At 43.2% G+C, this 24,102-nt stretch overlaps 1 protein-coding gene across 1 annotated transcript; it reads left to right on the top strand.

Moving 5' to 3' along the window:
* Positions 1–249: 249 nt before the first annotated feature.
* Positions 250–2,053, top strand: LOC132514372 (endogenous retrovirus group K member 5 Gag polyprotein-like; the record flags this gene model as incomplete). Its single annotated transcript, XM_060138980.1, has 2 exons — positions 250–1,599; positions 1,988–2,053. Coding segments are annotated over 2 exons (1,416 nt in total), but the record flags the coding sequence as incomplete, so codon positions are not given.
* Between the last annotated feature and the right edge of the window lie 22,049 nt (positions 2,054–24,102).

Genomic DNA, 24,102 nt, shown 5'->3' with positions numbered 1-24,102 from the left:
GGGACCTGAAGGGGTAAGTATTATTTTATTTTATTTTATTTTTTTTTTCTTTCTCAGACGGATAGGAGTCTCACCGTAGGGTGCTGCAGACCCCCAGTCAAGAATACTGGTTAGGAAGGTGAGTAAGGCGGTGTCAAGATGGGACACGCTGAGTCCAAAGAGAGGCTCTTATTTATTGATATAGTTAAACATATGATAAATGGAAGAGGAATTAAAGTAACTAATAAGCAACTAACTCAATTTTTTCAGTTTGTACAGGAACAATGCCCATGGTTTCCAGAACAGGGAACTGTTAATATAGATACCTGGCAAAAGGTGGGGCAAACTTTGCAAGTATATTACAGTCATTTTGGACCTGAGAAGGTTCCGGTAGATACTTTTACTTTATGGAACCTTATTAGAGAGAGCATTGCTCCCTTGCCTGAAGGTCAAAAGAACCCATATAAATCTCCTGCAGAAGTAATAGATGAATGTACTTCGTTACCTTCCCCAAAAACATCTAAAGAAATTGAGGTTTTGGCTGCAGCCTTAAAAGACTGTAACCTTAATGACAATGACTCAGAGGAGGAAAATGAGTCACCTAATAATGCTAAGTCTAATTTGTTAAAAAACCCTCCTTTTGACGATGAATTGCCTCCTACAGATCAGGATGATATAGATGCTGCTGCATATGACTATGAAAGAAGGAAATATGAACCCCATGGTGCTTTTTCATTACAAGGAACTAAGAAAAAGAGGCTTAATTTACAGGATATGTGCCCTTTGGGTCGTCTGCCGACCGCCCCACCAGCACCTTTAAGTTCTTTACTTTCCCCTTTAAAAAGGTCAGGACATTCAACTTTACATAGGGGCCCACCACCTCCACCACCTTTTAATAAAGGTCAAGGCGAATATAAAAGATATAGGAGAATAAATGGTGATGATGATGATTATGCTTTTGCAGCCTGCTTTCCAGTCATTTTTGAGGATGGTTTTGATGATGATGATGTTGTATATTGGGATCCCTTGCCTCTAAAACTTTTAAAAGAACTTAAAAAGGCCTGTGTAGATTACGGACCGTTGGCGCCATATACTATGACTCTTATAGATGCCTTGGCAAATAGATGGATGACTCCATATGACTGGATTCAGGTTACAAAGGCCTGTTTATCTGGAGGACAATATTTACTTTGGAAAACAGAATATGAAGAACTGGTGGCTAAGCAACATGTTTTAAATAAGAAAAGGGATAAGTTTAATATTACTAAAGATATGTTATTAGGCCAGGGAGAATATGATACAGCCCAACAGCAAATGCATATGGGAAAGGAGGCCTTATGGCAGGTAACTATGTGTGCAGTGAATGCCTGGAAGTCGTTGCCTTTGACTCCAGGAAAAGCCTCCACTTTAACAGATTTAAGACAAAAGCCTGAGGAGCCATATGAAGATTTTGTTTCCCGCTTACTAACAGAGATAAAAAGGGTGATAACTGATGAAGATGCAGCTAACATGTTAGCTAAACAATTAGCCTTCGAAAATGCCAATCCTGTTTGTCAGAACTTGATTCGACCAATTAGAAAAACTGGCAGCATTTCAGAATTTATTAAGCAATGTTCTGACGTGGGTCCCTCTTATATGCAAGGGATTGCTTTGGCAGCCGCCCTAAAGGGAGAAACACTTCCTCAATGCATGATGAATATGGTTCAAAAAACAAAAAACCCTAAGGGACCAAAAGAAAACAATTGTTTTGCTTGTGGAGGCTCAGGTCATTTTAGTAGAGAATGTCCTAATAAAAATATACATCCAGCAGGTCCTGTTAGAATGATATCTCCTAATAATGTTGGGGTCCCAAAGACTCCTTGCCAAAGATGTGGAAAAGGAAATCATTGGACTAAATTGTGTAGGAGTAAATATCACAAGGACGGACACATTCTTCCCCCTAATAGGGTTTCTGCGATGCCTCAGGCTGGAGCTCAGATGCCAATGTTTCCTGCACCTGTTTTTCCAGATACACCTGCTGGAACTAATTCGGGAAACTTACTTCGGGCCCAACCCCGGGCCCAACAAACAATAGGGGCAATTCACCAGACGCTCAATCCTTTTCTTCCCTCAGGGGAATCGATGAATTGTTTAGGGCCACCCCAGGCAGCGCAGGATTGGACCTCTGTGCCACCTCCGCAACAATACTAACTCCTGACTCTCCAGTCATAAAAATACCAACTGGGATTAAAGGCCCATTGCCCCCAGGAGTAATGGGTTTAATTATTGGTAGGAGTTCAACTTCTTTATCTGGCTTAACAGTTTTGCCTGGAGTAATTGATTCTGATTATACAGGAGAAATTCAAATAATGGTGGCTCCCTCTAACAGGACGCAACAAATATATGTGGGACAAAGAATAGCACAATTATTATTGCTACCATATTATAAGACAGGAAAGAATATGATTCAAGAAGCTAGGAATGAGAAAGGATTTGGCTCCAGTGATATGGCATTTTGGATTCAAGAGATTACCAGAAATAGACCGTTGAAAACCTTAAAAATTAATGGAAAAAATATTCAAGGTTTATTAATGAATCTTGGTATACAGATATAGGGGCAGAAATTGTAAGACAGGTTGGAGAGCTCATGCGACCAAAAAGATTTGTGGCTACTTTGATTTTGGGAATTTCTGCCTTGATAGGTATACTGAGTTCTTTTTCTGTTGCAACATATGCTTTAGTAAAAGAAGTACAAACAGCACAATATGCTAATGATTTATCAAAAAATATATCCTTGGCTTTAGCAACTCAGGAAGCAATAGATAGAAAGTTAGAAGCTAAAGTTGATGCCCTTGAAGAAGCAGTTTTACATATTGGACAAGAACTTACTGCTTTAAAAATTCGCCTATCTTTAACATGCCATAAAAAATATTCTTGGATATGTGTTACTCCCTTAAAAGTAAATCATTCTGAATACTCCTGGGAAAAAATTCAAATGCACATTTTGAATGTATGGAATTCTAGTAATTTAGGGATTGATTTGGAACATTTACATAAACAAATTCATGATATTGCAGCCTCTCAATATGATATGAATCCCTCTAAGGCTGCTGCAGATTTTTTACAAAACTTACAAAGCTATTTTAAGGGTAATTCCTTTATGCATATTTTAATAAATTATGGGGCTGCCGGAGTAGTTATAATTTTGCTCCTTATTTCTTTTCCAGTCATTATCCGATTAATTCAAGCTGCCCTCCAGAGTGTATATAAAACCAAAGTGGAATTGCATACTGCCTTTTTAAAAATAAAAAAGGGGGATATGTCGGGAGCCATATAGGAAGTGCCTTTGAGTCTCAGCACGGACGAGACCCATAGTGCCAAGCAAAGCTGGTACTGTCAGGTACAAATAAGGAGAAGCAAAGCTCTCCTCTGTGTGGTTCCCTTGTTCTCCTCTACTCTTGCTTAAGGTGATTTTTATGGGATTGCTATTAGTATTGGGATATATTATTCATAGTTTTGGTGGAGGGTTTAGGAAAAGACCCTGATTTAGGGTAAAACTAAAAAAGATTATGACTACCCCGGCTCCCTTAAAGACTACACCTGAAATCCCCATTCCCAGGCCAGGGCATTGGGTTCAGGGAAATATATAGGAACATTTGTGTGGTAAAAGCTTACTTTAGAAGACGAGTTATGGCCCTCCTGGGGAACTAAAGATATGTTAAAAAACACTTGGGTATGGTGGTGGGAAAGTTTTATGCTATAATGGGGTATAGCAAATTAGATAGAGTAGGCTATTTGGCAATCTTTAATAAGTTTAATTGTTTTTTGTATAGAAATAGATATAAAGCACAGATTATATTTTGTAAGTACTTTGCAAAGGAATTTGGTGATCAAAGGTACAACGCCCTCCCCTGAGAGTTGTTAAAAGAATAATGTGCTTGAGTTTGTGCTTTGAATAACTGGCTGATTGAATAGAACATACAGGTACAAGAACATCTAATTTTGAAACCTGCTGATGTAATCTGCTAATGTAAATTACTTTTCTTCTATGTCTTATGTAAGGGATTTTTTTTGGTATGAGGTTATTAAGAATGAAAATGAGATTACTTTATAGTATAAGTACTACGGAATCATGAAAATAAATTTGTCAGATCCTTGCATCCTTTGAGGTGTCTTGTGCTCTGTCCACGCCGACTCCGTCTCACCTTTGGGTAAAACCTGTCCAGCTGGGGCTGGTCCCCGGCAATAAATGACAGCTATCGTCCAAAAATATACTGAAGTAAGGCTGCCAAGAGGACTTGAAAGCAAATGAAGACCCATTGAAGACATATTGCATGGTACCCATTCCACAGGTCTCAACTCTCCAGGTTTATGGTATTCTTGCTTCAGCTAAAACATGCATGTGGAACCCAGAGTATGATCAACCGTGTGATCGGGAGACGTGTTCAAATATGTGTCAGTTTTCGTCCCCTGGTACTCGGGTACAACATTCCAGATGCTTTACTAACACTCTCCCGACTTGGAGAGTCACTTCCTTTAACCTCCTGTTTGGCCCAGTTTGCAATTTCTGCGGAAGATGAACAGGAATAGGGAGAACCAATGACAGACCAGATGGAGGTGTCTGGACGGGCAAATTTAACTCTCATTTCCCACCAGGAAGAGGAATTAACCAAAGGCTCAGCGTGCCGTGCCGGAACCAGATTAGTGCCTGAAGCAATCCTGCGGTGCTGCGGCCAGCTCACAAGAAAGCGAGTTGAAGAAAGGAGCTCAGTGGAACTGTAATTCACAAACCTGCAGAGTTATAAATGACAGCTATCGTCCAAAAATATACTGAAGGAAGGCTGCCAAGAGGACTTGAAAGCAGGGCAGAATTGCAGGAAACCGATTTCAGGAGGTAGACTGGAATTGCATTTAAAGCATAGGAAAAGAGGCAGAACGTCCACAATGATGCACTTGGCCAAAAAGGGCGTATGCGTTTTTTCTGGAATATATTCAGGAAAAAACGCATACGCCCTTTTTGGCCAACCAAGCAAGCTTGCAAAGGAAATCTGCACTACAATGAAGTCTCACTTCCCCCGGTCAAAAGGGCCATCTGAAAAAAGTGTAAAATCCAGAAAGGCAGGACAGGCCATGGAGAACTGTCAGCCTTGTTATGTTGATGGGCGGGATGTAAATTGCCAACAGCCACTCGGGAGAAGTGTATGGTGTTTCCTGAAACATCTAAAAAACAAAGCAACAGAGCCTAGGGCACTTCCACTTATGGTCCTATAGCATAGGGAAATTAAAATCAAAAAGACACAGCCACCCCAAAGTTTGGAACGGCTCTGTTTACAAGAACCTCGTTAACGGGACAAGTTCAATATCGCAGAAAGTGAAAAATGGATAAAGAAGTTGTGGTACTTACGTACAATGCAATATCACTCAGCAATGACATCTATGTCATCAGGCCCGTAGCAGCATAATGAGTGGATTCAGGTATGATGATTCTAACTGAAATAGGTCACACAGAAAAAGAAACATCATAAGATATCACTAATACACGGAATTTAAACTTGGCTACCCAGGAAAAGAATTACAAACACAACAGGGTCTGAAATTTAGAAAACCAACTTATGTTGTCTTAAGGGGAAAGGTGAGTTGGGGTGCTGCATAAAACCAGAGATTGAAATGAGCACAGATAAAGTTCCTTAAGCCAAATATGTAATAGACAAGAGCTACTCCTTGCTCAACGAAATGGACTCAACACCCCATATTAAATGCCTAAGAGTGTACCTGACTAGGAAGTATCTTAAAACCTATGGATTGCTATGTCTCCGAAAGAGAATCAAGCGTGTGTACAGGGACATAAACGCAGCAGTGATAGGATTAGAGAGGTTCGGTGAGCAAATGAAGACCCTTTGAAGTCATATTGCATGGTACCCATTCCACGGGTCTCAACTCTCCAGGTTGAAGGGTTTCTTCCTTCAGCTAAAACATGCATGTGGAACCCAGAGTATGATCAACCGTGTGATCGGGAGACGTGTTCCAATATGTGTCAGTTTTCGTCCCCTGGTACTCGGGTGCAACATTCCAGACGCTTTACTAACACTCTCCCGACTTGGAGAGTCAGTGCCTTTAACCTCCTGTTTGACCCAGTTTGCAATTTCTGCGGAAGATGAACAGGAATAGGGAGAACCAATGACAGACTAGATGGAGGTGTCTGGACGGGCAAATTTAACTCTCATTTCCCACCAGGAAGAGGAATTAACCAAAGGCTCAGCGTGCCGTGCCGGAACCAGATTAGGGCCTGAAGCTATCCTGTGATGTTGCGGCCAGCTCAAGAGAAAGCGAGTTGAAGAAAGGAGCTCAGGGGCACTGTAATTCACAAACCTGCAGAGTTATAAATGACAGCTATCGTCCAAAAATATACTGAAGTAAGGCTGCCAAGAGGACTTGAAAGCGGGGCAGAATTGCAGGAAACCGATTTCAGGAGGTAGACTGGAATTGCATTTAAAGCATAGGAAAAGAGGCAGAACGTCCACAATGATGCACTTGGCCAAAAAGGGTGTATGCGTTTTTTCCTGAATATATTCAGGAAAAAACGCATACGCCCTTTTTGGCCAACCAAGCAAGCTTGCAAAGGAAATCTGCACTACAATGAAGTCTCACTTCCCCCCGGTCAAAAGGGCCATCTGAAAAAAGTGTAAAATCCAGAAAGGCAGGACAGGCCATGGAGAACTGGGAGCCTTGTTATGCTGATGGGCGGGATGTAAATTGCCAACAGCCACTCGGGAGAAGTGTATGGTGTTTCCTGAAACATCTAAAAAACAAAGCAACAGAGCCTAGGGCACTTCCACTTATGGTCCTATAGCTTAGGGAAATTAAAATCAAAAAGACACAGCCACCCCAAAGGTTGGGACGGCTCTGTTTACAAGAACCTGGTTTACGGTACAAGTTCAATATCGCAGAAAGTGAAAAATGGATAAAGAAGTTGTGGTACTTACGTACAATGCAGTATCACTCAGCAATGAAATCTATGTCATCAGGCCCGTAGCAGCATAATGAGTGGATTCAGGTATGATGATTCTAACTGAAATAAGTCACACAGAAAAAGAAACATCATAAGATATCACTAATACATGGAATGTAAACTTGGCTACATAGGAACTGAATTACAAAACAGAACAGGGTCTCAAATTTAGAAACCCAACTTATGCTTGCTTAAGGGGAAAGGTGAGTTGGGGTGCTGCATAAAACCAGAGATTGAAATGAGCACAGATAAAGTTCCTTAAGCCAAATATGGAATAGACAAGAGCTACTCCTTGCTCAACGAAATGGATTCAACACCCCATATTAAACGCCTAAGAATATACCTGACTAGGAAGTCTCTTAAAACCTATGGATTGCTATGTCTCCGAAAGAGAATCAAGCGTGTGTGCAGGGGCATAAACGCAGCAGTGATAGGATTGGAGAGGTTCGGTGAGCAAATGAAGACCCTTTGAAGTCATATTGCATGGTACCCATTCCACGGGTCTCAACTCTCCAGGTTGAAGGGTTTCTTCCTTCAGCTAAAACATGCATGTGGAACCCAGAGTATGATCAACCGTGTGATCGGGAGACGTGTTCCAATATGTGTCAGTTTTCGTCCACTGGTACTCGGGTGCAACATTCCAGACGCTTTACTAACACTCTCCCGACTTGGAGAGTCAGTGCCTTTAACCTCCTGTTTGGCCCAGTTTGCAATTTCTGCGGAAGATGAACAGGAATAGGGAGAACGAATGACAGACTAGATGGAGGTGTCTGGACGGGCAAATTTAACTCTCATGTCGCAACAGGAAGAGGAAATAACCAAAAGTTCAGCATGCCGTGCCGGAACCAGATTAGGGCCTGAAGCTATCCTGTGATGTTGCGGCCAGCTCACGAGAAAGCGAGTTGAAGAAAGGAGCTCAGGGGCACTGTAATTCACAAACCTGCAGAGTTATAAATGACAGCTATCGTCCAAAAATATACTGAAGTAAGGCTGCCAAGAGGACTTGAAAGCGGGGCAGAATTGCAGGAAACCGATTTCAGGAGGTAGACTGGAATTGCATTTAAAGCATAGGAAAAGAGGCAGAACGTCCACAATGATGCACTTGGCCAAAAAGGGTGTATGCGTTTTTTCCTGAATATATTCAGGAAAAAACGCATACGCCCTTTTTGGCCAACCAAGCAAGCTTGCAAAGGAAATCTGCACTACAATGAAGTCTCACTTCCCCCCGGTCAAAAGGGCCATCTGAAAAAAGTGTAAAATCCAGAAAGGCAGGACAGGCCATGGAGAACTGGGAGCCTTGTTATGCTGATGGGCGGGATGTAAATTGCCAACAGCCACTCGGGAGAAGTGTATGGTGTTTCCTGAAACATCTAAAAAACAAAGCAACAGAGCCTAGGGCACTTCCACTTATGGTCCTATAGCTTAGGGAAATTAAAATCAAAAAGACACAGCCACCCCAAAGGTTGGGAAGGCTCTGTTTACAAGAACCTGGTTTACGGTACAAGTTCAATATCGCAGAAAGTGAAAAATGGATAAAGAAGTTGTGGTACTTACGTACAATGCAGTATCACTCAGCAATGAAATCTATGTCATCAGGCCCGTAGCAGCATAATGAGTGGATTCAGGTATGATGATTCTAACTGAAATAAGTCACACAGAAAAAGAAACATCATAAGATATCACTAATACATGGAATGTAAACTTGGCTACATAGGAACTGAATTCCAAAACAGAACAGGGTCTCAAATTTAGAAACCCAACTTATGCTTGCTTAAGGGGAAAGGTGAGTTGGGGTGCTGCATAAAACCAGAGATTGAAATGAGCACAGATAAAGTTCCTTAAGCCAAATATGGAATAGACAAGAGCTACTCCTTGCTCAACGAAATGGATTCAACACCCCATATTAAACGCCTAAGAATATACCTGACTAGGAAGTCTCTTAAAACCTATGGATTGCTATGTCTCCGAAAGAGAATCAAGCGTGTGTGCAGGGGCATAAACGCAGCAGTGATAGGATTGGAGAGGTTCGGTGAGCAAATGAAGACCCTTTGAAGTCATATTGCATGGTACCCATTCCACGGGTCTCAACTCTCCAGGTTTAAGGTATTCTTCCTTCAGCTAAAACATGCATGTGGAACCCAGAGTATGATCAACCGTGTGATCTGGAGACGTGTTCCAATATGTGTCAGTTTTCGTCCCCTGGTACTCGGGTGCAACATTCCAGACGCTTTACTAACACTCTCCCGACTTGGAGAGTCAGTGCCTTTAACCTCCTGTTTGGCCCAGTTTGCAATTTCTGCGGAAGATGAACAGGAATAGGGAGAACCAATGAGACACTAGCTGGAGGTGTCTGGACGGGCAAATTTAACTTTCATTTCCCACCACGAAGAGGAATTAACCAAAGGCTCAGCGTGCCGTGCCGGAACCAGATTAGGGCCTGAAGCCATCCTGCGGTGTTGCGGCCAGCTCACGAGACAGCGAGTTGAAGAAAGGAGCTCAGGGGCACTGTAATTCACAAACCTGCAGAGTTATAAATGACAGCTATCGTCCAAAAAGATACTGAAGTAAGGCTGCCAAGAGGACTTGAAAGCGGGGCAGAATTGCAGGAAACCGATTTCAGGAGGTAGACTGGAATTGCATTTAAAGCATAGGAAAAGAGGCAGAACGTCCACAATGATGCACTTGGCCAAAAAGGGCGTATGCGTTTTTTCCTGAATATATTCAGGAAAAAACGCATACGCCCTTTTTAGCCAACCAAGCAAGCTTGCAAAGGAAATCTGCACTACAATGAAGTCTCACTTCCCCCCGGTCAAAAGGGCCATCTGAAAAAAGTGTAAAATCCAGAAAGGCAGGACAGGCCATGGAGAACTGGGAGCCTTGTTATGCTGATGGGCGAGATGTAAATTGCCAACAGCCACTCGGGAGAAGTGTATGGTGTTTCCTGAAACATCTAAAAAACAAAGCAACAGAGCCTAGGGCACTTCCACTTATGGTCCTATAGCTTAGGGAAATTAAAATCAAAAAGACACAGCCACCCCAAAGGTTGGGATGGCTCTGTTTACAAGAACCTGGTTTACAGTACAAGTTCAATATCGCAGAAAGTGAAAAATGGATAAAGAAGTTGTGGTACTTACGTACAATGCAGTATCACTCAGCAATGAAATCTATGTCATCAGGCCCGTAGCAGCATAATGAGTGGATTCAGGAATGATGATTCTAACTGAAATAAGTCACACAGAAAAAGAAACATCATAAGATATCACTAATACAGGGAATGTAATCTTGGTTACACAGGAACTGAATTACAAAACAGAACAGGGTCTCAAATTTAGAAAACCAACTTATGCTTGCTTAAGGGGAAAGGTGAGTTGGGGTGCTGCATAAAACCAGAGATTGAAATGAGCACAGATAAAGTTCCTTAAGCCAAATATGGAATAGACAAGAGCTACTCCTTGCTCAACGAAATGGACTCAACACCCCATATTAAACGCCTAAGAGTGTACCTGACTAGGAAGTATCTTAAAACCTGTGGATTGCTATGCCTCCGAAAGAGAATCAAGCGTGTGTGCAGGGGCATAAACGCAGCAGTGATAGGACTGGAGAGGTTCGGTGAGCAAATGAAGACCCTTTGAAGTCATATTGCATGGTACCCATTCCACAGGTCTCAACTCTCCAGGTTTAAGGTATTCTTCCTTCAGCTAAAACATGCATGTGGAACCCAGAGTATGATCAACCGTGTGATCGGGAGACGTGTTCCAATATGTGTCAGTTTTCGTCCCCTGGTACTCGGGTGCAACATTCCAGACGCTTTACTAACACTCTCCCGACTTGGAGAGTCAGTGCCCTTTACCTCCTGTTTGGCCCAGTTTGCAATTTCTGCGGAAGATGAACAGGTATAGGGAGAACCAATGAGAGACTAGCTGGAAGTGTCTGGACGGGCAAATTTAACTCTCATTTCCCACCAGGAAGAGGAATTAACCAAAGGCTCAGCGTGTCTTTCCGGGACCAGATTAGGGCCTGAAGCCATCCTGCGGTGTTGCGGCCAGCTCACGAGAAAGCGAGTTGAAGAAAGGAGCTCAGGGGCACTGTAATTCACAAACCTGCAGAGTTATAAATGACAGCTATCGTCCAAAAATATACTGAAGTAAGGCTGCCAAGAGGACTTGAAACCGGGGCAGAATTGCAGGAAACCGATTTCAGGAGGTAGACTGGAATTGCATTTAAAGCATAGGAAAAGAGGCAGAACGTCCACAATGATGCACTTGGCCAAAAAGGGCGTATGCGTTTTTTCCTGAATATATTCAGGAAAAAACGCATACACCCTTTTTGGCCAACCAAGCAAGCTTGCAAAGGAAATCTGCACTACAATGAAGTCTCACTTCCCCCGGTCAAAAGGGCCATCTGAAAAAAGTGTAAAATCCAGAAAGGCAGGACAGGCCATGGAGAACTGGGAGCCTTGTTATGCTGATGGGCGTGATTTAAATTGCCAACAGCCATTCCAGAGAAGTGTATGGTGTTTCCTGAAACATCTAAAAAACAAAGCAACAGAGCCTAGGGCACTTCCACTTATGGTCCTACAGCTTACGGAAATTAAAATCAAAAAGACAAAGCCACCCAAAAAGTTGGGACGGCTCTGTTTCCAAGAAACTCATTTACGGTACAAGTTCAATATTGCAGAAAGTGAAAAATGGATAAAGAATTTTAGGTATTTACGTACAATGCAATATCACTCAGCAATGAAATCTATGTCATCAGGCCCGTAGCAGCATAATGAGTGGATTCAGGTATGATGATTCTAACTGAAATAAGTCACACAGAAAAAGAAACATCATAAGATATCACTAATACACGGAATGGAAACTTGGCTACACAGGAACTGAATTACAAAACAGAACAGGGTCTCAAATTTAGAAAACCAACTTATGCTTGCTTAAGGGGAAAGGTGAGTTGGGGTGCTGCATAAAACCAGAGATTGAAATGAGCACAGATAAAGTTCCTTAAGCCAAATATGGAATAGACAAGAGCTACTCCTTGCTCAACGAAATGGATTCAACACCCCATATTAAACACCTAAGAATATACCTGACTAGGAAGTCTCTTAAAACCTATGGATTGCTATGTCTCCGAAAGAGAATCAAGCGTGTGTGCAGGGGCATAAACGCAGCAGTGATAGGATTGGAGAGGTTCGGTGAGCAAATGAAGACCCTTTGAAGTCATATTGCATGGTACCCATTCCACGGGTCTCAACTCTCCAGGTTTAAGGTATTCTTCCTTCAGCTAAAACATGCATGTGGAACCCAGAGTATGATCAACCGTGTGATCGGGAGACGTGTTCCAATATGTGTCAGTTTTCGTCCCCTGGTACTCGGGTGCAACATTCCAGACGCTTTACTAACACTCTCCCGACTTGGAGAGTCAGTGCCTTTAACCTCCTGTTTGGCCCAGTTTGCAATTTCTGCGGAAGATGAACAGGAATAGGGAGAACCAATGACAGACTAGATGGAGGTGTCTGGATGGGCAAATTTAACTCTCATTTCGCACCAGGAAGAGGAATTAACCAACGGCTCAGCGTGCCGTGCCGGAACCAGATTAGGGCCTGAAGCTATCCTGTGATGTTGCGGCCAGCTCACGAGAAAGCGAGTTGAAGAAAGGAGCTCAGGGGCACTGTAATTCACAAACCTGCAGAGTTATAAATGACAGCTATCGTCCAAAAATATACTGAAGTAAGGCTGCCAAGAGGACTTGAAAGCGGGGCAGAATTGCAGGAAACCGATTTCAGGAGGTAGACTGGAATTGCATTTAAAGCATAGGAAAAGAGACAGAACGTCCACAATGATGCACTTGGCCAAAAAGGGCGTATGCGTTTTTTCCTGAATATATTCAGGAAAAAACGCATACGCACTTTTTGGCCAACCAAGCAAGCTTGCAATGGAAATCTGCACTACAATGAAGTCTCACTTCCCCCCGGTCAAAAGGGCCATCTGAAAAAAGTGTAAAATCCAGAAAGGCAGGACAGGCCATGGAGAACTGGGAGCCTTGTTATGCTGATGGGCGGGATGTAAATTGCCAACAGCCACTCGGGAGAAGTGTATGGTGTTTCCTGAAATATCTAAAAAACAAAGCAACAGAGCCTAGGGCACTTCCACTTATGGTCCTATAGCTTAGGGAAATTAAAATCAAAAAGACACAGCCACCCCAAAGGTTGGGACGGCTCTGTTTACAAGAACCTGGTTTACGGTACAAGTTCAATATCGCAGAAAGTGAAAAATGGATAAAGAAGTTTTGGTACTTACGTACAATTCAGTATCACTCAGCAATGAAATCTATGTCATCAGGCCCATAGCAGCATAATGAGTGGATTCAGGTACGATGATTCTAACTGAAATAAGTCACAGAGAAAAAGAAACATCATAAGATATCACTAATACACGGAATGTAAACTTGGCTACACAGGAACTGAATTACAAAACAGAACAGGGTCTCAAATTTAGAAAACCAACTTATGCTTGCTTAAGTGGAAAGGTGAGTTGGGGTGCTGCATAAAACCAGAGATTGAAATGAGCACAGATAAAGTTCCTTAAGCCAAATATGGAATAGACAAGAGCTACTCCTTGCTCAACGAAATGGATTCAACACCCCATATTAAACACCTAAGAATATACCTGACTAGGAAGTATCTTAAAACCTATGGATTGCTATGTCTCCGAAAGAGAATCAAGCGTGTGTGCAGGGGCATAAACGCAGCAGTGATAGGATTGGAGAGGTTCGGTGAGCAAATGAAGACCCTTTGAAGTCATATTGCATGGTACCCATTCCACGGGTCTCAACTCTCCAGGTTTAAGGTATTCTTCCTTCAGCTAAAACATGCATGTGGAACCCAGAGTATGATCAACCGTGTGATCGGGAGACGTGTTCCAATATGTGTCAGTTTTCGTCCCCTGGTACTCGGGTGCAACATTCCAGACGCTTTACTAACACTCTCCCGACTTGGAGAGTCAGTGCCTTTAACCTCCTGTTTGGCCCAGTTTGCAATTTCTGCGGAAGATGAACAGGAATAGGGAGAACCAATGACAGACTAGCTGGAGGTGTCTGGACGGGCAAATTTAACTCTTATTTCCCACCAGGAAGAGGAATTAACCAAAGGCTCAGCGTGCCGTGCCGGAACCAGATTAGGGCCTGAAGCTATCCTGTGATGTTGCGGCCAGCTCACGAGAAAGCGAGTTGAAGAAAGGAGCTCAGGGGCACTGTAATTCACAAACCTGCAGAGTTATAAATGACAGCTATCGTCCAAAAATATACTGAAGTAAGGCTGCCAAGAGGACTTGAAAGCGGGGCAGAATTGCAGGAAACCGATTTCAGGAGGTAGACTGGAATTGCATTTAAAGCATAGGAAAAGAGGCAGAACGTCCACAATGATGCACTTGGCCAAAAAGGGCGTATGCGTTTTTTCCTGAATATATTCAGGAAAAAACGCATACGCCCTTTTTGGCCAACCAAGCAAGCTTGCAAAGGAAATCTGCACTACAATGAAGTCTCACTTCGCCCCGGTCAAAAGGGCCATCTGAAAAAAGTGTAAAATCCAGAAAAGCAGGACAGGCCATGGAGAACTGGGAGCCTTGTTATGCTGATGGGCGGGATGTAAATTGCCAACAGCCACTCGGGATAAGTGTATGGTGTTTCCTGAAACATCTAAAAAACAAAGCAACAGAGCCTAGGGCACTTCCACTTATGGTCCTATAGCTTAGGGAAATTAAAATCAAAAAGACACAGCCACCCCAAAGGTTGGGACGGCTCTGTTTACAAGAACCTGGTTTACGGTACAAGTTCAATATCGCAGAAAGTGAAAAATGGATAAAGAAGTTGTGGTACTTACGTACAATGCAGTATCACTCAGCAATGAAATCTATGTCATCAGGCCCGTAGCAGCATAATGAGTGGATTCAGGTATGATGATTCTAACTGAAATAAGTCACACAGAAAAAGAAACATCATAAGATATCACTAATACATGGAATGTAAACTTGGCTACATAGGAACTGAATTACAAAACAGAACAGGGTCTCAAATTTAGAAAACCAACTTATGCTTGCTTAAGGGGAAAGATGAGTTGGGGTGCTGCATAAAACCAGAGATTGAAATGAGCACAGATAAAGTTCCTTAAGCCAAATATGGAATAGACAAGAGCTACTCCTTGCTCAACGAAATGGATTCAACACCCCATATTAAACACCTAAGAATATACCTGACTAGGAAGTATCTTAAAACCTATGGATTGCTATGTCTCCGAAAGAGAATCAAGCGTGTGTGCAGGGGCATAAACGCAGCAGTGATAGGATTGGAGAGGTTCGGTGAGCAAATGAAGACCCTTTGAAGTCATATTGCATGGTACCCATTCCACGGGTCTCAACTCTCCAGGTTTAAGGTATTCTTCCTTCAGCTAAAACATGCATGTGGAACCCAGAGTATGATCAACCGTGTGATCGGGAGACGTGTTCCAATATGTGTCACTTTTCGTCCCCTGGTACTCGGGTGCAACATTCCAGACGCTTTACTAACACTCTCCCGACTTGGAGAGTCAGTGCCTTTAACCTCCTGTTTGGCCCAGTTTGCAATTTCTGCGGAAGATGAACAGGAATAGGGAGAACCAATGACAGACTAGATGGAGGTGTCTGGACGGGCAAATTTAACTCTCATTTCCCACCAAGAAGAGGAATTAACCAAAGGCTCAGCGTGCCGTGCCGGAACCAGATTAGGGCCTGAAGCAATCTTGCGGTGTTGCGGCCAGCTCACGAGAAAGCGAGTTGAAGAAAGGAGCTCAGGGGCACAGTAATTCACAAACCTGCAGAGTTATAAATGACAGCTATCGTCCAAAAATATACTGAAGTAAGGCTGCCAAGAGGACTTGAAAGCGGGGCAGAATTGCAGGAAACCGATTTCAGGAGGTAGACTGGAATTGCATTTAAAGCATAGGAAAAGAGGCAGAACGTCCACAATGATGCACTTGGCCAAAAAGGGCGTATGCGTTTTTTCCTGAATATATTCAGGAAAAAACGCATATGCCCTTTTTGGCCAACCAAGCAAGCTTGCAAAGGAAATCTGCACTACAATGAAGTCTCACTTCCCCCCAGTCAAAAGGGCCATCTGAAAAAAGTGTAAAATCCAGAAAGGCAGGACAGGCCATGGAGAACTGGGAGCCTTGTTATGCTGATGGGCGGGATGTAAATTGCCAACAGCCACTCGGGAGAAGTGTATGGTGTTTCCTGAAACATCTAAAAAACAAAGCAACAGAGCCTAGGGCACTTCCACTTATGGTCCTATAGCTTAGGGAAATTAAAATCAAAAAGACACAGCCACCCCAAAGGTTGGGATGGCTCTGTTTACAAGAACCTGGTTTACAGTACAAGTTCAATATCGCAGAAAGTGAAAAATGGATAAAGAAGTTGTGGTACTTACGTACAATGCAGTATCACTCAGCAATGAAATCTATGTCATCAGGCCCGTAGCAGCATAATGAGTGGATTCAGGAATGATGATTCTAACTGAAATAAGTCACACAGAAAAAGAAACATCATAAGATATCACTAATACACGGAATGTAAACTTGGTTACACAGGAACTGAATTACAAAACAGAACAGGGTCTCAAATTTAGAAAACCAACTTATGCTTGCTTAAGGGGAAAGGTGAGTTGGGGTGCTGCATAAAACCAGAGATTGAAATGAGCACAGATAAAGTTCCTTAAGCCAAATATGGAATAGACAAGAGCTACTCCTTGCTCAACGAAATGGACTCAACACCCCATATTAAACGCCTAAGAGTGTACCTGACTAGGAAGTATCTTAAAACCTATAGATTGCTATGCCTCTGAAAGAGAATCAAGCGTGTGTACAGGGGCATAAACGCAGCAGTGATAGGATTGGAGAGGTTCGGTGAGCAAATGAAGACCCTTTGAAGTCATATTGCATGGTACCCATTCCACGGGTCTCAACTCTCCAGGTTTAAGGTATTCTTCCTTCAGATAAAACATGCATGTGGAAGCAAGAGTATGATCAACCGTGTGATCGGGAGACGTGTTCCAATATGTGTCAGTTTTCGTCCCCTGGTACTCGGGTGCAACCTTAAAGACGCTTTACTAACACTCTCCCGACTTGGAGAGTCAGTGCCTTTAACCTCCTGTTTGGCCCAGTTTGCAATTTCTGCGGAAGATGAACAGGAATAGGGAGAACCAATGAGAGACTAGCTGGAGGTGTCTGGACGGGCAAATTTAACTCTCATTTCCCACCAGGAAGAGGAATTAACCAAAGGCTCAGCGTGCTGTGCCGGAACCAGATTAGGGCCTGAAGCCATCCTGCGGTGTTGCGGCCAGCTCACAAGAAAGCGAGTTGAAGAAAGGAGCTCAGGGGCACTGTAATTCACAAACCTGCAGAGTTATAAATGACAGCTATCGTCCAAAAATATACTGAAGTAAGGCTGCCAAGAGGACTTGAAAGCGGGGCAGAATTGCAGGAAACCGATTTCAGGAGGTAGACTGGAATTGCATTTAAAGCATAGGAAAAGAGGCAGAACGTCCACAATGATGCACTTGGCCAAAAAGGGCGTATGCGTTTTTTCCTGAATATATTCAGGAAAAAACGCATACGCCCTTTTTGGCCAACCAAGCAAGCTTGCAAAGGAAATCTGCACTACAATGAAGTCTCACTTCCCCCCGGTCAAAAGGGCCATCTGAAAAAAGTGTAAAATCCAGAAAGGCAGGACAGGCCATGGAGAACTGGGAGCCTTGTTATGCTGATGGGCGGGATGTAAATTGCCAACAGCCACTCGGGAGAAGTGTATGGTGTTTCCTGAAACATCTAAAAAACAAAGCAACAGAGCCTAGGGCACTTCCACTTATGGTCCTATAGCTTAGGGAAATTAAAATCAAAAAGACACAGCCACCCCAAAGGTTGGGACGGCTCTGTTTACAAGAACCTGGTTTACGGTACAAGTTCAATATCGCAGAAAGTGAAAAACGGATAAAGAAGTTGTGGTACTTACGTACAATGCAGTATCACTCAGCAATGAAATCTATGTCATCAGGCCCATAGCAGCATAATGAGTGGATTCAGGTACGATGATTCTAAGTGAAATAAGTCACACAGAAAAAGAAACATCATAAGATATCACTAATACACGGAATGGAAACTTGGCTACATAGGAACTGAATTACAAAACAGAACAGGGTCTCAAATTTAGAAAACCAACTTATGCTTCCTTAAGGGGAAAGGTGAGTTGGGGTGCTGCATAAAACCAGAGATTGAAATGAGCACAGATAAAGTTCCTTAAGCCAAATATGGAATAGACAAGAGCTACTCCTTGCTCAACGAAATGGACTCAACACCCCATATTAAACGCCTAAGAATATACCTGACTAGGAAGTATCTTAAAACCTATTGACTGCTATGTCTCCGAAAGAGAATCAAGCGTGTGTACAGGGGTATAAACGCAGCAGTGATAGGATTGGAGAGGTTCGGTGAGTAAATGAAGACCCTTTGAAGTCATATTGCATGGTACCCATTCCACGGGTCTCAACTCTCCAGGTTTAAGGTATTCTTCCTTCAGCTAAAACATGCATGTGGAACCCAGAGTATGATCAACCGTGTGATCGGGAGACGTGTTCCAATATGTGTCAGTTTTCGTCCCCTGGTACTCGGGTGCAGCATTCCAGACGCTTTACTAACACTCTCCCGACTTGGAGAGTCAGTGCCCTTAACCTCCTGTTTGGCCCAGTTTGCAATTTCTGCGGAAGATGAACAGGAATAGGGAGAACCAATGAGAGACTAGCTGGAAGTGTCTGGACGGGCAAATTTAACTCTCATTTCCCACCAGGAAGAGGAATTAACCAAAGGCTCAGCGTGTCTTTCCGGGACCAGATTAGGGCCTGAAGCCATCCTGCGGTGTTGCGGCCAGCTCACGAGAAAGCGAGTTGAAGAAAGGAGCTCAGGGGCACTGTAATTCACAAACCTGCAGAGTTATAAATGACAGCTATCGTCCAAAAATATACTGAAGTAAGGCTGCCAAGAGGACTTGAAAGCGGGGCAGAATTGCAGGAAACCGATTTCAGGAGGTAGACTGGAATTGCATTTAAAGCATAGGAAAAGAGGCAGAACGTCCACAATGATGCACTTGGCCAAAAAGGGCGTATGCGTTTTTTCCTGAATATATTCAGGAAAAAACGCATACACCCTTTTTGGCCAACCAAGCAAGCTTGCAAAGGAAATCTGCACTACAATGAAGTCTCACTTCCCCCGGTCAAAAGGGCCATCTGAAAAAAGTGTAAAATCCAGAAAGGCAGGACAGGCCATGGAGAACTGGGAGCCTTGTTATGCTGATGGGCGTGATTTAAATTGCCAACAGCCATTCCAGAGAAGTGTATGGTGTTTCCTGAAACATCTAAAAAACAAAGCAACAGAGCCTAGGGCACTTCCACTTATGGTCCTACAGCTTACGGAAATTAAAATCAAAAAGACAAAGCCACCCAAAAAGTTGGGACGGCTCTGTTTCCAAGAAACTCATTTACGGTACAAGTTCAATATTGCAGAAAGTGAAAAATGGATAAAGAATTTTAGGTATTTACGTACAATGCAATATCACTCAGCAATGAAATCTATGTCATCAGGCCCGTAGCAGCATAATGAGTGGATTCAGGTATGATGATTCTAACTGAAATAAGTCACACAGAAAAAGAAACATCATAAGATATCACTAATACACGGAATGGAAACTTGGCTACACAGGAACTGAATTACAAAACAGAACAGGGTCTCAAATTTAGAAAACCAACTTATGCTTGCTTAAGGGGAAAGGTGAGTTGGGGTGCTGCATAAAACCAGAGATTGAAATGAGCACAGATAAAGTTCCTTAAGCCAAATATGGAATAGACAAGAGCTACTCCTTGCTCAACGAAATGGATTCAACACCCCATATTAAACACCTAAGAATATACCTGACTAGGAAGTCTCTTAAAACCTATGGATTGCTATGTCTCCGAAAGAGAATCAAGCGTGTGTGCAGGGGCATAAACGCAGCAGTGATAGGATTGGAGAGGTTCGGTGAGCAAATGAAGACCCTTTGAAGTCATATTGCATGGTACCCATTCCACGGGTCTCAACTCTCCAGGTTTAAGGTATTCTTCCTTCAGCTAAAACATGCATGTGGAACCCAGAGTATGATCAACCGTGTGATCGGGAGACGTGTTCCAATATGTGTCAGTTTTCGTCCCCTGGTACTCGGGTGCAACATTCCAGACGCTTTACTAACACTCTCCCGACTTGGAGAGTCAGTGCCTTTAACCTCCTGTTTGGCCCAGTTTGCAATTTCTGCGGAAGATGAACAGGAATAGGGAGAACCAATGACAGACTAGATGGAGGTGTCTGGACGGGCAAATTTAACTCTCATTTCGCACCAGGAAGAGGAATTAACCAACGGCTCAGCGTGCCGTGCCGGAACCAGATTAGGGCCTGAAGCTATCCTGTGGTGTTGCGGCCAGCTCACGAGAAAGCGAGTTGAAGAAAGGAGCTCAGGGGCACTGTAATTCACAAACCTGCAGAGTTATAAATGACAGCTATCGTCCAAAAATATACTGAAGTAAGGCTGCCAAGAGGACTTGAAAGCGGGGCAGAATTGCAGGAAACCGATTTCAGGAGGTAGACTGGAATTGCATTTAAAGCATAGGAAAAGAGACAGAACGTCCACAATGATGCACTTGGCCAAAAAGGGCGTATGCGTTTTTTCCTGAATATATTCAGGAAAAAACGCATACGCACTTTTTGGCCAACCAAGCAAGCTTGCAAAGGAAATCTGCACTACAATGAAGTCTCACTTCGCCCCGGTCAAAAGGGTCATCTGAAAAAAGTGTAAAATCCAGAAAAGCAGGACAGGCCATGGAGAACTGGGAGCCTTGTTATGCTGATGGGCGGGATGTAAATTGCCAACAGCCACTCGGGATAAGTGTATGGTGTTTCCTGAAACATCTAAAAAACAAAGCAACAGAGCCTAGGGCACTTCCACTTATGGTCCTATAGCTTAGGGAAATTAAAATCAAAAAGACACAGCCACCCCAAAGGTTGGGACGGCTCTGTTTACAAGAACCTGGTTTACGGTACAAGTTCAATATCGCAGAAAGTGAAAAATGGATAAAGAAGTTGTGGTACTTACTTACAATGCAGTATCACTCAGCAATGAAATCTATGTCATCAGGCCCGTAGCAGCATAATGAGTAGATTCAGGTATGATGATTCTAACTGAAATAAGTCACACAGAAAAAGAAACATCATAAGATATCACTAATACATGGAATGTAAACTTGGCTACATAGGAACTGAATTACAAAACAGAACAGGGTCTCAAATTTAGAAAACCAACTTATGCTTGCTTAAGGGGAAAGGTGAGTTGGGGTGCTGCATAAAACCAGAGATTGAAATGAGCACAGATAAAGTTCCTTAAGCCAAATATGGAATAGACAAGAGCTACTCCTTGCTCAACGAAATGGATTCAACACCCCATATTAAACACCTAAGAATATACCTGACTAGGAAGTATCTTAAAACCTATGGATTGCTATGTCTCCGAAAGAGAATCAAGCGTGTGTGCAGGGGCATAAACGCAGCAGTGATAGGATTGGAGAGGTTCGGTGAGCAAATGAAGACCCTTTGAAGTCATATTGCATGGTACCCATTCCACGGGTCTCAACTCTCCAGGTTTAAGGTATTCTTCCTTCAGCTAAAACATGCATGTGGAACCCAGAGTATGATCAACCGTGTGATCGGGAGACGTGTTCCAATATGTGTCACTTTTCGTCCCCTGGTACTCGGGTGCAACATTCCAGACGCTTTACTAACACTCTCCCGACTTGGAGAGTCAGTGCCTTTAACCTCCTGTTTGGCCCAGTTTGCAATTTCTGCGGAAGATGAACAGGAATAGGGAGAACGAATGAGAGAGTAGCTGGAGGTGTCTGGACGGGCAAATTTAACTCTCATTTCCCACCAGGAAGAGGAATTAACCAAAGGCTCAGCGTGCCATGCCGGAACCAGATTACGGCCTGAAGCCATCCTGCGGTGTTGCGGCCAGCTCACGAGAAAGCGAGTTGAAGAAAGGAGCTCAGGGGCACTGTAATTCACAAACCTGCAGAGTTATAAATGACAGCTATCGTCCAAAAATATACTGAAGTAAGGCTGCCAAGAGGACTTGAAAGCGGGGCAGAATTGCAGGAAACCGATTTCAGGAGGTAGACTGGAATTGCATTTAAAGCATAGGAAAAGAGGCAGAACGTCCACAATGATGCACTTGGCCAAAAAGGGCGTATGCGTTTTTTCCTGAATATATTCAGGAAAAAACGCATACGCCCTTTTTGGCCAACCAAGCAAGCTTGCAAAGGAAATCTGCACTACAATGAAGTCTCACTTCCCTCGGTCAAAAGGGCCATCTGAAAAAAGTGTAAAATCCAGAAAGGCAGGACAGGCCATGGAGAACTGGGAGCCTTGTTATGCTGATGGGCGTGATTTAAATTGCCAACAGCCATTCCAGAGAAGTGTATGGTGTTTCCTGAAACATCTAAAAAACAAAGCAACAGAGCCTAGGGCACTTCCACTTATGGTCCTATAGCTTAGGGAAATTAAAATCAAAAAGACAAAGCCACCCAAAAAGTTGGGCCGGCTCTGTTTACAAGAAACTCATTTACGGTACAAGTTCAATATCGCAGAAAGTGAAAAATGGATAAAGAATTTTAGGTATTTACGTACAATGCAATATCACTCAGCAATGAAATCTATGTCATCAGGCCCGTAGCAGCATAATGAGTGGATTCAGGTATGATGATTCTAACTGAAATAAGTCACACAGAAAAAGAAACATCATAAGATATCACTAATACACGGAATGGAAACTTGGCTACATAGGAACTGAATTACAAAACAGAACAGGGTCTCAAATTTAGAAAACCAACTTATGCTTGCTTAAGGGGAAAGGTGAGTTGGGGTGCTGCATAAAACCAGAGATTGAAATGAGCACAGATAAAGTTCCTTAAGCCAAATATGGAATAGACAAGAGCTACTCCTTGCTCAACGAAATGGACTCAACACCCCATATTAAACGCCTAAGAATGTACCTGACTAGGAATTATCTTAAAACCTATGGACTGCTATGTTTCCGAAAGAGAATCAAGCGTGTGTACAGGGGCATAAACGCAGCAGTGATAGGACTGGAGAGGTTTGGTGAGCAAATGAAGACCTTTTGAAGTCATATTGCATGGTACCCTTTCCACGGGTCTCAACTCTCCAGGTTTAAGGTATTCTTCCTTCAGCTAAAACATGCATGTGGAACCCAGAGTATGATCAACCATGTGATCGGGAGACGTGTTCAAGTATGTCTCAGTTTTCGTCCCCTGGTACTCGGGTGCAACATTCCAGACGCTTTACTAACACTCTCCCGACTTGGAGAGTCAGTGCCTTTAACCTCCTGTTTGGCCCAGTTTACAATTTCTGCGGAAGATGAACAGGAATAGGGAGAACCAATGACAGACTAGATGGAGGTGTCTGGACGGGCAAATTTAACTCTCATTTCCCACCAAGAAGAGGAATTAACCAAAGGCTCAGCGTGCCGTGCCGGAACCAGATTAGGGCCTGAAGCAATCTTGCGGTGTTGCGGCCAGCTCACGAGAAAGCGAGTTGAAGAAAGGAGCTCAGGGGCACAGTAATTCACAAACCTGCAGAGTTATAAATGACAGCTATCGTCCAAAAATATACTGAAGTAAGGCTGCCAAGAGGACTTGAAAGCGGGGCAGAATTGCAGGAAACCGATTTCAGGAGGTAGCCTGGAATTGCATTTAAAGCATAGGAAAAGAGGCAGAACGTCCACAATGATGCACTTGGCCAAAAAGGGCGTATGCGTTTTTTCCTGAATATATTGAGGAAAAAACGCATACGCCCTTTTTGGCCAACCAAGCAAGCTTGCAAAGGAAATCTGCACTACAATGAAGTCTCACTTCCCCCCAGTCAAAAGGGCCATCTGAAAAAAGTGTAAAATCCAGAAAGGCAGGACAGGCCATGGAGAACTGGGAGCCTTGTTATGCTGATGGGCGGGATGTAAATTGCCAACAGCCAC

Source organism: Lagenorhynchus albirostris, unplaced genomic scaffold (genome assembly GCF_949774975.1).
Source record: "Lagenorhynchus albirostris unplaced genomic scaffold, mLagAlb1.1 scaffold_97, whole genome shotgun sequence".
Lineage (NCBI taxonomy): Eukaryota > Metazoa > Chordata > Mammalia > Artiodactyla > Delphinidae > Lagenorhynchus > Lagenorhynchus albirostris.
Note: the sequence above shows the minus strand (reverse complement) of the source record. Positions and strands in the feature narration are given on the sequence as shown.